Source organism: Schistocerca piceifrons, chromosome 11 (genome assembly GCF_021461385.2).
Source record: "Schistocerca piceifrons isolate TAMUIC-IGC-003096 chromosome 11, iqSchPice1.1, whole genome shotgun sequence".
NCBI lineage: Eukaryota > Metazoa > Arthropoda > Insecta > Orthoptera > Acrididae > Schistocerca > Schistocerca piceifrons.
The window spans coordinates 90,125,693-90,140,528 of NC_060148.1; the positions used below are offsets into that span (position 1 = coordinate 90,125,693).

The 14,836-nt window shown below is 41.5% G+C and overlaps 1 protein-coding gene across 1 annotated transcript; it reads left to right on the forward strand.

Moving 5' to 3' along the window:
• Positions 1–6,005: 6,005 nt before the first annotated feature.
• Positions 6,006–7,130, forward strand: LOC124719739. Its single transcript, XM_047244941.1, has one exon. It carries the CDS (start codon positions 6,006–6,008, stop codon positions 7,128–7,130), a length of 1,125 nt encoding a protein of 374 aa, XP_047100897.1.
• Positions 7,131–14,836: the final 7,706 nt, after the last annotated feature.

Consider the following 14,836-nt stretch of genomic DNA (forward strand, 5'->3'; position numbering starts at 1 on the left):
TGGTCAGAGTCCACGTCTGCCTCTGGAAATGTCTTACAATTTAAAATCTGGTTCCTAAATCTCTGTCTTACCATTATATAATCTATCTGATACCTTTTAGGATCTCCAGGATTCTTCCATGTATACAACCTTCTTTTATGATTCTTGAACCAAGTGTTAGCTATGATTAATTTATGCTCTGTGCAAAATTCTACCAGACGGCTTCCTCTTTCATTTCTTAGCCCCAATCTGTATTCACCTACTATGTTTCCTTCTCTCCCTTTTCCTACTGTCAAATTCCAGACACCTATGACTATTAAATTTTCGTCTTCCTTCACTACCTGAATAATTTCTTTTATCTCATCATACATTTCATCAATTTCTTCGTCATCTGCAGAGCTAGTTGGCATATAAACTTGTACTTCTGTAGTAGGCGTGGGCTTCGTGTCTACTTGGCCACAATAATGTATTCACTATGCTGTTTGTAGTAGCTTATTCGCACTCCTGTTTTTTTTATTCATTATTAAACCTACTCCTGCATTACCCCTATTTGATTTTGTATTTACAACCCTGTATTCACCTGACCAGAAGTCTTGTTCCTCCTGCCACCGAACTTCACTAATTCCCACTATATCTAACTTTAACTATCCATTTCCCTTTTTAAATTTTCTAACCTACCTGCCCGATTAAGGGATCTGACATTCCATGCTCCGATCCGTAGAATGCCAGTTTTCTTTTTCCTGATAACGACGTCCTCTTGAGTAGTTCCCACCCGGAGATCCGAATGGGGGTCTATTTTACCTCCGGAATATTTGACCCATGAGGACGCCATCGTCATTTAACCATACAGTAAAGCTGCATGCCCTCGGGAAAAATTACGGCTGTAGTTTCCCCTTGCTTTCAGCCGTTCGCAGTACCACAACAGCAAGGCTGTTTTGGTTAGTGTTACAAGGCCAGATCAGTCAATCATCCAGACTGTTGCCCCTGCAACTACTGAAAAGGCTGCTGCCCCTCTTCAGGAGATATGCAGCCTTTATTTATTTAATTACTTTTACAAATAATATTATCGAAGAATAGTGTGTGTGTGTGTGTGTGTGTGTGTGTGTGTGTGTGTGTGTGTGTGTGTGTGTGTGTGTGTACGCACATGCCTCTCTGCTGAATTCTTTCTTCACAATGAAGTAATATGCTAAAAGGCATTAGTAATTAAACATCTTAAATTGAATGAACTTAGAGATGTTTAAATCTCCAAACTCTGCTAATATTTTATTGCTCAATATTTTTAATTTCCAGTTACAGCTTTTTTGTGCACACCCAGTCAATATGTAAACGAGATTTTGTTTATTCATTTCCTCCATTTATAACTGTTAGTAGGATTCTGCACTGTCTGCAGATATGAATGTGGTATTTAGTCACTACCAACTTACAGAGAACAAGGTAATAATTTCAGCAAAATTATTACTCACACTTTTGATACCTTCTCACCTACATCTGAACTCAGAGGTGACACAAGCATCAAATGTCTCAGTTCTGTCCGATTTGCATTGACTAATCTCGCCTGCTGTGTTCACTTGTAGATGTCCGTATTCCACTCAATTCTGTCCTATTGCATACTGTAGATAAGATCCCCCCCCCCCCCCCCCATGAACCACGGTCCTTGTCGTTGATGGGGAGGCTTGTGTGTCTCACCAATACAGATGGCCGTACTGTAGGTGGAACCACAATGGAGGTGTATGTGTTGAGATGCCAGACAAACATGTGGTTCCTGAAGAGAGGCAGCAGCCTTTTCAGTAGTTGCACGGGCAAAAATCTGGATGATTGACTGAGCTGGCCTTGTAACACTAACCAAAATGGCCGTGCTGTGCAGGTACTGCGAACAGCTGAGAGCAAGGGAAACCTACGGCCAGAATTTTTCCTGAGGGCATGCAGCTTTACTGTATGATTAAATGATGATGGCGTCCTCTTGGGTCAAATATTCCGGAGGTAAAATAGTCCCCCATTCGGATCTCCGGGCGGGAACTACTCAGGAGGATGTCGTTATCAGGAGAAAGAAAACTGGCGTACTACGGATCGGAGCGTGGAATGTCAGATCCCTTAATCGGGCAGGTAGGTTAGAAAATTTAAAAAGGGAAATGGATAGGATAAAGTTAGATATAGTAGGAATTAGTGAAGTACGGTGGCAGGAGGGACAAGACTTTTGGTCAGGTGAATACAGGGTTATAAATACAAAATCAAATAGGGGTAATGCAGGAGTAAGTTTAATAATGAATAAAAAAATAGGAGTGCGGGTAAGCTACTACAAACAGCATAGTGAATGCATTATTGTGGACAAGATAGACACGAAGCTGACACCTACTACAGTAGTACAAGTTTATATGCCAACTAGTTCTGCAGATGATGAAGAAATTGATGAAATGTGTGATGAGATAAAAGAAATTATACAGGTAGTGAAGGGTGATAAAAATTTAATAGTCATGGGTGACTGGAATTTGAGTGTAGCAAAAGGGAGAGAAGGAAACATAGTAGGTGAATATGGATTGGGGGTTGGAAATGAAAGGAAGCTGCCTGGTAGAATTTTGCACAGAGTATAACTTAATCATAGCTAACACTTGGTTCAAGAATCATAAAGGAAGGTTGTATACATGGAAGATCCTGGAGATACTAGAAGGTATCAGATAGACTATATAATGGTAAGAGAGAGATTTAGGAAACAGGTTTTAACTTGTAAGACATTTCCAGGGGCAGATGTGGACTCTGACCACAATCTATTGGTTATGAACTGTAGATTAAAACTGAAGAAACTGGAAAAAGGCGTCAATTTAATGAGATGTGACCTGGATAAACTGACTAAACCAGAGTTTCAGGGAGAGCATAAGGGAACAATTGACAGGAATGGGGGAGAGAAATACAGTAGAAGAAGAATGGGTAGTTTTGAGGGATGGAATAGTGAAGTCAGCAGAGGATCAAGTAGGTAAAAAATTGAGGGCTAGTAGAAATCCTTGGGTAAAGAAGAAATATTGAATTTAATTGATGAAAGGAGAAAATAAAAAAATGCATTAAATGAAGCAGGCAAAAAGGAATACAAATGCCTCAAAAATGAGATCAACAGGAAGTGCAAAATGGCTAAGTAGTGATGGCTAGAGGACAAATGTAAGGATGTAGAGGCTTCTCTCACTAGGGGTAAGATAGATACTGCCTACAGGAAAATTAAAGAGACCTTGTATGAATATCAAGAGCTCAGATGGAAACCCAGTTCTAAGCAAAGTAGGGAAGCAGAAAGGTGGAAGGAGTATATAGAGGGTCTATACAGGGGTGATGTACTTGAGGACAATATTAGGGAAATGGAAGAGGATGTAGATGAAGATGAAATGGGAGATACGATACTGCGTGAAGAGTTTGACAGAGCCCTGAAAGACCTGAGTCGAAACAAGGCCCCGGGAGTAGACAACATTCCATTAGAACTACTGACAGCCTTGGGAGAGCCAGTCATGACAAAACTCTACCATCTGGTGAGCAAGATGTATGAGACAGGTGAAATACCCTCAGACTTCAAGAAGAAAATAATAATTCCAATCCCAAAGAAAGCAGGTGTTGACAGATGTGAAAATTACCGAACTATCAGTTTAATAAGTCACAGCTGCAAAATACTAACGCGAATACTTTACAGAAGAATGGAAAAACTAGTAGTTAAGCTGGCCTCAGAATATCGGATTGTATTCTGTAAAAATGTTGGAACACGTGAGGCAATACTGACTCTACGACTCATCTTAGTAGCTAGATTAAGGAAGGGCAAACCTACGTTTCTAGCATTTGTAGACTTAGAGAAAGCTTTTGACAATGTTGACTGGAATACTCTCTTTCAAATTACGAAGGTGGCATGGGTAAAATACAGGGAGCGAAAGGCTATTTACAATTTGTACAGAAACCAGATGGCAGTTATAAGAGTTGAGGGACATGAAAAGGAGGCAGTGGTTGGGAAGGGAGTAAGACAGGGTTGTAGCCTCTCCCCGATGTTATTCAATCTGTATATTGAGCAAGCAGAAAAAGGAGACAAAAGAAAAATTCGGAGTAGGTATTAAAATCCACGGAGAAGAAATACAAACTTTGAGGTTCACCAATAACAGTATAATTCTGTCAGAAACAGCAAAGGACTTAGAAGAACAGTTGAATGGAATGGACAGTGTCTTGAAAGGAGGATATAAGATGAACATCAACAAAAGCAAAACGAGGATAATGGAATGTAGTCGAATTAAGTCAGGTGATGCTGAGGGAAGTAGATTAGGAATTAAGACACTTAAAGTAATAAAGGAGTTTTGTTATTCGGGGACAAAAAAACTGATGATGGTCGAAGTAGAGAGGATATAAAATATAGACTGGCAATGGCAAAGAAAGCATTTCTGAAGAAGAGAAATTTGTTAACATCAAATGCACAAACAGTGCCCGAACTCTTACGGGAATTGGCAACGCGCTGCAAGTAATGAATATAATGGGCGGGGGCACTACGAATGTAGTGCGGGACAATACGTTGAGAATGTGGGTTTCGTGGGAGGCGTGCCAGAGATAAATCCCTGCAGTCGCACTATCCTCTGTGTCCTCGGTGGCTCAGATGGATAGAGCGTCTGCCATGTAAGCAGGAGATCCTGGGTTCGAGTCCTGGTCGGGGCACACAGTTTCATCTGTGCCAGTTGACATATGTCAATGCCTGTAAGCAGCTGAGGGTGTTCATTTCATTGTAATAAAATAGTAGCATTTAGGTTTTGAAACCACATATCGCACTGAGTGCATTTGCCACTGTATTTAGGTTCTGCATCAAGTGCCTCCTCATTATAAACTTCAGTAAATTTTGTAGATGTTGGTTCTGTAAAACTTTGTGCAACTTCTTCCACTTTTCTTTCTACATACTGTTGTATTCTTGTGCTTCTTATCTTACCTGGCCATTTAAAAGGGGACCTATTAGAGACTAAATAAGATATGCTAACATTCAACACATCAACTACTTCACACTCAGGAATATAAACATCTGCATTGTCTTCCTCAGATCACATTCCAGGGATGATGATTATTCAGGTAGCCTACAACAAGAAGTTCAGTGAAATTTCTTGTTGTAGTGAGTATAACCATTCCTGCACAACGGATGTGATGGTAACACAGTTAGTTCAGGACCGAGGTATTTCTGCAACACCTCTGACAGATTTCCAACAATTGGGAAGCGTTTTCACTCTCAAACACCATCTTCTTGTCTTTCTTCATCTTCCGCACACATCATTCTTTCATTCCTGTATTTCCTCACTGACATCGTATCTGACAAAAAGTTCAAACAAAAAAACAAAACTCTGTGCAGAACAATTCATGTGTAAGTTCTCATTCATTTGTTATAAATGGAAGAAAGATGGAAACAGTGTTGTCAATATGCATGTTCTACATTAGAAATTCAGTGATGTGAAATATGCAGAATGTTGAAAAATTTCTGACACTTTACACAGAAAAAATATTGCCCACTTTGATTGCAGTAACTACTAAGACATTAAGCAAAGAATATGTTGCACAGTTTTTATTAGTTTAAAATGAAAATATTTTATTTATTAACACAGGTGATACAGAGGTCTGACGTACATTTTTTCCACAGAAATTCACGATTGAGATATTGTGGCTTGTATAATTTGACATGAAATTGCCCTGCCTGACATTCTCTTACATACCTTAAATAAAAGTGACACGCACGAAATCTTTAGTGATACTTATTCTGTGGAATAACTGTTAACTTTCTGTCCACAGAAATGGAATCGCCAACACTTGCCTGCAAGCCGCCGTACGACGTACTGTTTTGCGTCTTTGCCTATCTGCCCATCCCTGAGTTGGTCCGATGTGCTACTGTGTGCAAACAGTGGTACAAAATTGTGACAGGATTCACCCACCTGTGGAAAGGGAAAAGGTATGTCAGCAATAGAAGTCCGAGAGAATCTGCCGAGACGTGCGCCGTATTGTCCATCGTACCGCTGTTGCAGGAAATCGAAATCAAGGTGGCCAAAATGTTTGAGGTGAAAATTTACTACCCGCAGTTGTTTCTGTCAGTGACCAACATGTCTGACATACGAGCTGTGCAGGACTGTCAGAGACTAGGGTCTATGCACGTGACAACTGATATCAGCATTGCAGATATTGTATTCTCTTCTCGTTCGCCTATCTGTTTTACAGCGCTCCGGACGCTGAAGATCGTCAGAGGGAACCCGACACTGACACTCTTCAAGCCGGGCACTAGGGCAGAATGTGCCATCATCTCTGCCCTGGAGCTGTGCCCGTTTCTCACAGAGCTGAGCCTCGACGTAGAGTCCCTGTCGGCGAACTACTTGGACTCTCTGGAAGGGCTCGGCCGGCTGGAGGTTCTGAGAATCCACTGCCGCAGTCTGAACGACCTGACATTCCTACGGCACTGCTCGGATAAACTGGAGGAACTGGAACTGGAAAGTTGCGACGACTTGCCTTCGGCTGCGTACGCGGAGCTCCGCCACCTAGGGAAACTACAGATGTTGCGGCTGTGCGACTGCCGTGTGGGGGGAGCGGATATGGAGGTGGCCGCGGCAGGTCTGAGGTCTCTCGAGAAGCTGCAGTTGGACCGTTGCGGAATGCTCTCGGACCTGTCCTTCTTGCGGTTCTGCAGCCAGCTGCGGGAGCTCCGCGTCGAGGCCGAGGACGTGGTGCTGACTGGTCTGAAGCACCTGCCCACCGGACTCCGCTCGCTCTGCCTCGTCAACAACGCTCTGACCGGTGACGAACTCTCTGAGGTGCTCCCGTTCCTGCGGCTGCTCGAGGAACTGAACCTCTGCAACACGGAGCTGGTCCAACTGGGCTTCCTCCGCTACTGTCGCAGACTGCGCCGCCTCTGCCTCAAGAACTCTACCTGGCCCGACACGTCGGAACTGTCGAGCCCGTGCAATCTGACGCGGCTCGAGACGTTGGTCCGAGAAGGTGCGGGGACGATGTGGACGTACTCTCCGGAACGGTGTCGTCACTGCCGCGACTGGACACTCTGTCGCTGGCCTACGTACAGGACGCCGCCGGGAGGTCCCTCAGCCAGTGGTCGCAACGTCGCGCTTTGTTGCTTTTCTGAGTTTACGGGTTGGAGGTGGATGCCCATCGGGAACTTGAACACCTGAATAATTTGACCCTTTCTCCTTGTATGTCTCCACTTAGTGTGCAACTTTACCAGTGAAGTCATCCAATTGAGTCTGCCCCAAGTAAAAATCTATTGCTCGGATTGCTTTGTATAAACTTCTGTTACACGAGCTTTTCTAAGCAGAGGTGTCAACACCTGTATAGATTGATGTATATTTATTTGCCACGTATGTTCATTTGCTCAATAAATGTTTCCCTGTGTAGTAGTGTGTGTGTGTGTGCACCTTTTTCTATCTTACTGGCGGATTAAAACTGTGTGCCATGTCAGGATACAAACTCGAACCTCACTTTTTGTGAGTTCTCCAGTCACGTTCCACAATATCCCACACAACTTCACTTCTGCCACTACCACTTCTCCTACCATCCAAAGTTAAAAAGGACTTCCCTGCATACTTTACTGGCCTAGCACACCTAAGAAAAAAGATGTCGAGGGAAACCGTTTACAAAAAGAACCTCTGAGCTGCTGAGTGAACACTTAACTCTGGAAACTACACCTTGGCTTTGGCTAATCTGTTTCTCAAAAGTCTCACTTCTTCTAGTAGTTGCTAGTCCTGTGAGGTATGCAGAAGAATATCTGTGATATTTGGATGGTAGTACAAGAGGAGAAAGAGTCGTGACTACAAAACTGAATAAGTAAGAGTATTGCTCGTGATGGCAAGGTTTCTGCCTCAAGTTTCAGTACAGCATACAGTTTTAATCTGCCAAGAATGTTTTCTGCAAGTGATATTTGAACGATTTCTCATTGAATATATGACCCTCCCCTAATTTAACATCTCATTTATAGGTGCAGAAAGAGAGAGAGAGAGAGAGTGTGTGCGTGTGTGTGTGTGTGTGTGTGTGTGTGTGTGTGTGTGTGTGTGTGTCATAACATATCACTTTACACTGTAGAGATCTGTTACACTTAATAGTTCCCCATTGAGATGGATGATGCTATGGGAGTCGCAGCTCCTTCGGTATTCTGTTCCAAACGTATAATTAAAATTCATAACACCTTACGTTGCAGTGAACTAGTCTCTACATTTTAAAAGATCTTCAACCCATCCTAGGTTTGTTTCAAACTGTTAAGTGTACATGGTCTTAAATTAGTCCGTGGATTTAACGTTCAATCCAGTCAGAAGAATTCTGTTTTCACACTAATCTTCTTCATACCATCTTGTTCTCTTCTAAATTTATTAACAGGAATATGTGCAAAACACACACACACACACACACACACACACACACACACACACACACGTACGTTTGTCTGTACCATAAAGTACATTCCGTGTTCGACTAATTACTGCTAATCGTTGTTACTCATGAAACAGGTAAGTCATTCTTCAGCATAGAAAATTAATCCACATTGGTTTTTGGAGCCAGTAGGCCAGAGGAATTGCAGAGAGACTAATTACATCAAAATAAAGACCTTCCCATAAGAACATTTACAAACCAAACCATGTAGTTCAGCACTCGTATAAAAATGTTCGAAACTGCGATTACTAACAATTAATTTAGCTTGTGAAAACCTGCTAAGCCTGGATACATGCATTTTATCATCCAGAAGCTTATCTATAAATATGTGTCCTTCTTCTAGATTTTATAGCATCTGACAAGTACTATTGGTTGTGCTAAAGTTGTAAGCAAGCAAGTTTTACGTACATGGCTCTACTTACATAATCGTAAATTGTTTTGGTGCGGAGTTGAAGATCAAGAGGGACTTGTAATTCTTTGTTGCTCCTTACTCGATACTTGTGTTCTCTATGTCTTATGTAGACAACAAAACTCAGGTGCACTCTCCGTTTTTCATTCATTTCGCCAAATATGTAACTTGAAGGAGCTGCACTATCCAAATAAATTCTTCCGCATTACTATCTCAGTGTGAGTCTTCAAATAATGGAATCCTACCATTGTAAAACAGTTGAACACACTAAATCATGCAGAAAAATACTAACACCACAATTCTAAATTGTTACAGCGGTATTGTTCCTCTATCTCGTTTTACTTCTTTTACGGTATAGGTCCTACCTCGATGGCATGTTGTAGTGGTCTTCAGTCCTGAGACTGGTTGGATGCAGCTCTCCATGCTACTCTATCCTGTGCTAGCTTCTTCATTTCCAAGTAACTACTGCACCCTACATCCCTCTGAATCTGCTTCGTGTATTCATCTCTTGGTCTCCCTCTACAATTTTTACCCTCCATGTTGCCCTCCAATACTAAATTGGTGATCCCTTGATGCCTCGGAACATATCCTACCAACTGATCCCTTCTTCTAGACACGTTGTGCCACAAATTCCTCTTCTCCACAATTCTATTCAGTACCTCCTCATTAGTTACTTGATCTACCCATGTAATGTTCAGCATTCTTCTGTAGTACTACATTTCAAAAGCTTCTATTCTCTTTTTGTCTAAACGACTTATTGTCCCTGTTTCACATTGATACATGGCTGCACTCCATACAAATGCTTTTAGAAAAGACTTCCTGACATTTAGATCTGTACTCGATGTTAACAAATTTCTCTTCTTCAGAAACGCTTTCCTTGCCACTGCCAGTCTACATTTTATATCCTCCCTACTTCCACCATCATGTTATTTGGCTCCCCAAATAGCAAAACTCCTCTACTACTTTAAATGTCTCATTCCCTAATCTAATTCCCTCAGAATCGCCTGATTTAATTAGATTACATTCAATTATCCTCGTTTCGCTTTTGTTGATGTTAATCTTATAGCCTCCTTTCAAGACACTGTCCGTTCAGTTCAACTGCTCTTCCAGGTCCTTTGTAGTCTCTGACAGAATTAGTGTCATCAGTTTTTAATTTTTCTCCATGGATTTTAATTCCTACTCCAAATTTTTTCTTTTGTTTCCTTCACTTCTTGCCCAATGTATATATTGAGTCCACCTAACTGAATCGTATTGTGGGGCATTAATTGTGAAGCAGCGTTCTACCCTTCAACCACTTTTCTATCCTCAAGGTAGTGTACTCCCTTTTGTAGCTAGAACTTATGTTAGGACAGCCTATCTTACCTGACGGCTGTGGCTCACATGCTGTCATCTTCCCCAAGTTCATGTTATTAAAGATTTACAAATTATCCTCGACCTGTGCTAAACTGCAGCTGAATAGGTATTGTTTAATATGCTATTTATTATTCTATTTTATAACAAATTTTTATTGTATAGGTCTTTTACTTCCATATCACCTGTTTTTACTGGTGAATGCAGTTAAGTGTTTACAGTATATTGAAATGATCATCAACATTCCCCAGTTTTCTACATTCCTTCCCTTTCCTTGGTGAAGTTGCAGCAGGTGATGCTGTTATATTTCAGAGATCAGTATGGGTAGCTATCTCTGAATAGATATCTGATGTCCATCTATACATACAGTCACTAAAATTTACTGACAAAGTGATAGCAAGACACAAGATTCTCACTGCTTGGTAGAAGCAACTGCACCCTTGTGCTATATAGTTATTTATTTTTAATTATAGTCTAAGGTAGTTAAAGAAACTAAAATTCAATGATACAGGTCTTCCTAGACATTTAGTCTTAATGTACGTATGTCTTATCAATTCTGCATTGTACAAACCTTTTTTTGTGGACTGTTCAGGGACTCACACGAAGGAGAACTTAGTTTCTTTTTATATCTTTATGCAAAGATCAGAATAATGATCTTGCTTCGGCTTTTGATATTTCACTACTGCGGTGTGAACACTGTACTGATAGTGTGCCAACACAATGCCCTTGTCATATGTGCACTCTCTTCCATTCCACTGTGCTTTGATCACTTCATAAAAACTAAATGCTAGCTTAGGAATCAAGGAACAGCTAGTTAGATAACAGAATGAAGTGTGGTGTTAAAAACTGTAGATGGAGACAAATGCTAGACTGAAGTAAGCATGTTAGAGCGGATGCAGGCTGCAGTAGTTATGTAGAAATGAAGGGGCTTGCACAGGATGGACTAGCATGGTGAGCTGTATAAAGCCAGTTTTCTGTCTGATGATGAAGACACCTGGATACTATTAAATGATGAACTTAAGAATACCCTTCTTTATTTTTCTTCAAATTTATCTTTTGAATACCTTCTATGTGGCTGTCACATACTAACCAGACATAGCTATTTGATTATGGGTGTGTGGACGCCTGCGGCATTTGCCTCATATCAACATCTTTGTAAGTGATATATAATGATTACTTCACCATTTACTAGTTATGCAGAAATAAGTCAATGATTTCTTTAGAAATTCTGAATCTCATTTGAGGTTACAGACAGATCTGTGGCATAGTCCAAGGTCTAGGGTTAGGTTGGAAAGTGGACTGGTTGTCAGTTGGTGAAACTTTATATATAAAAAATCACATTAGTGTTGTTCTGTGGTGTCGCTGCCAGACACCACACTTGCTAGGTGGTAGCCTTTAAATCGGCCGCGGTCCGTTAGTATACGTCGGACCCGCGTGTCGCCACTATCAGTGATTGCAGACCGAGCACCGCCACACGGCAGGTCTAGTCTAGAGAGACTCCCTAGCACTCGTCCCAGTTGTACAGCCGACTTTGCTAGCGATGGTTCACTGTCTACATACGCTCTCATTCGCAGAGACGAAAGTTTAGCATAGCCTTCAGATACGTCATTTCCTACGACCTAGCAAGGCACCATATTCAGTTACTACAAGGGCTATCCACAAAGTACATTGCGTTTTGGAATTAAAAATAAATAAAGTATTGGAAAATTTTTTATTATATACAGATGAAAGCCCCACTTAAAAACTACTTTTCTACATAGTTGCCATTTAAATTAAGGCACTTATCGTAGCGATAGACGAGCTTGGAAATTCCTTCGTCGTAAAATTCGGCTGCCTGCGCCTTCAACCACGTGGTTACCTCTTCTTGAAGCTGTGCGTTGTCATCAAAACACTGCATAGCCAACCACTTCTTCATTGCTGAGAATAAGTGGAAGTCGCTCGGTGCCAGGTTGGGACTGTACAGCGGATGAGGAAACAACTCCCACTTAAAAGATTCGAGAACTTAACAAGTGGCATTTGCTGTGTGGGCCCGGGCGTTGTCGTGAATCGGCAAGATCTTTGAGCCCAACTTTCCCCTGCGCTTGTTTTGTATTGCTCTTCTGAGGTTGTGCAGAATTTGGCAATACCTTTGAGAGTTTATTGTAGTGCCTCTTCTCAGGAAATCCACAAAAATCACACCGTTTCTGTCCCAAAAGAAGAGGTAACCACGTGGTTGAAGGCGCAGGCGGCCGAATTTTACGACAAAGGAATTTCCAAGTTCGTCCATCGCTACGATAAGTGCCTTAATTTAAACGGCAACTATGTAGAAAAGTAGTTTTTAAGTGTGGCTTTCATCTGTATATAATAAAAAAAAATTCCAATACTTTATTTATTTTTAATTCCAAAACGTAATGTACTTTGCGGATAGCCCTCGTATAAGTACTATCTTCAAGAATGTATTCTGAACAGATAACATTGTGACTCATGTACCGTCCAGAGCGACGTTCATCATTAATGGATTAAAGTTAAGTATCAAACTAATTACGTCCGCTTTCTGAATTCTCATTCCTTGTCATGATCCAGACTTCACGTCAGTATAGTTCTTCCCTCCTCATGCTAAGCTGCTTGAGCTAAAACGCATGCATTTCAGTCTCCACTTGCAACACGGTGTTGGCTCTTCTGCTAACACCAAATGTTCCCCCCTCCCTATGCCTTTTGTAAGAGTAACAAGCAGAGCAATAGTCCAAAATACGAAATGCTATTATTTCATTCATTCATTCATTCACTCACTCACTCACATCTTATGTTTCAAAAATTCTATGGCAGAGCTTACAGCAGCCACTGTGGCTAACAACTTGTGACTTGCACTAATTGACTCAGACTGATAGTTATGAGGATTACCTCAAGATGTGTGTTAGTCCCCCCTCCCCCTATAAACCCCACATCTTGGTTTGAGGTGTCAAGGGATTTACTAGGATTGTTGTAGGAAATTCAACAATACAATTTTTAACTTTTTTATCATATGTTATGGGAACAGATTTTTCTAAGTGAAAATAACAATTGCAGTAAATTTTATCAAGTTATAAGGACAAGGGCCCACAGGAAGTTACACCACATATCATGCAAACAGATATTTTATTTTCTATGAAAATACACATGACAGTCAACAATGTTGTATTTGCAAGATCTCTGTTGGTGCTCATCGCTCTTGTCATTGCCATTCGGTGGCCCAGTGCCTTCATCAGTGACAGAAGGAAGAAGATTCTGGAAGTAGTGGTGATGAACAGGTAGAAACAAGGGCAAAAGTTCACCCACATTCCTTTTTTTTTCTTCTTTTGATTATAGCCTGTGGTCCTGTGTACAGCTTTTATTGAAGTATAACAATGAAATTGTTCAATTTTGAACAGAGTAACTGAGTGACCTATTTTAGACTTCAGCTTGAAGTAAAATTCCACATGCAGTCAAAGAGGTTCCTCGGAGACAAGTGTGAACGGATTACGCTTTTGATACTGAATCCACCACATCTTTGGCCACCGCACTAGTTAATGTTCAGTGTCAGTCTTCCTTTTGGTGACCAAATTCAAGTTTTCCACAGACAAGGAAGTCTTTATCATTACATTATCTTGAGATTTTTCCCACCTCGACTTGGCAACAATAATGTATCAGTCAATGGGACAAAACGCTGTAATTTTGTATTGAAGCAAAATCACCTCGAGAGGGGTGATAGGAATGACCATTTGTGATGAACTTTTTGGTCTAAGATTTTGATGTTATTTTTCTCACGTAAAAACTGTCAATGTCCTCTCTGTTTTCCAATTCCTGTTCTGCCCGACAAGTATAACTGTAAACGAGAACTCACTTTATGGGCAGTGCTCTTGTATTGACGTGTTTGGCTGAATGGGTGCCAGTATCTGGGGAGCTTCAAGATTGTCACTTTATCACAGCAGTACCCGAATACTAATTTCAGGTAGGAGGAATACCAACAAGGTAGGAAAATTAAGACACACGTAAGCTTTCGACCACAGCCTGTGTTGGAAAAAGAGAAGCATTAACCATTCATTCACACGAGGGAGCACACCTCACGCACATGTGACTGCCATCTCCGGCAGCTCAGGAATGGAATTATCACATGGTACGGTTGCAGCCATCTCGAGGAGGGTGGGGAAGGGTAAGGGATAGCAGTGTACGGGTGAGGAATGCCGTTGGGCAGTGTGTGTAGGTACTATAGTGCTAGCAGGTGCAGCATCAGGAGTTTGTAGGGCAGGGAGTTAGAGAAGAAAGGAGACGAGCAGGGGAGATGGGCACATGTGTGGGCAGAGGGTGGCAAAAACAACTTAGGAGATGGGAATGGGGAGGAGGTGATAAGGACTGAGGGAGTAGAAACTTTTGGGTGAATGGTGTGGGGACAGAATGTTACTGCAGCTTGAGGCTGGGATAATTACAGGAGTGGAGAATGTGTTGTAAGCATAATGCCCATCTGCACAGTTCAGAAAATCTGATTGTGGAGACGAGGGTACAGGCAACACCAACTCAAAGGAAGGCCTCGGCGCTTGTTTGTGACGTCACGTCAGCTAGGCCAGGTCTGTTGCAGGCATACTCATAATGGTGGTGTCTCCCTCTCTGACACAGGAAAATGTGAAACTATTGGCGGTAGTTGACCAACACACATTGTTCTGAGAGATTTCTGCAATCAATTAATTGTGCAATTCATTACAC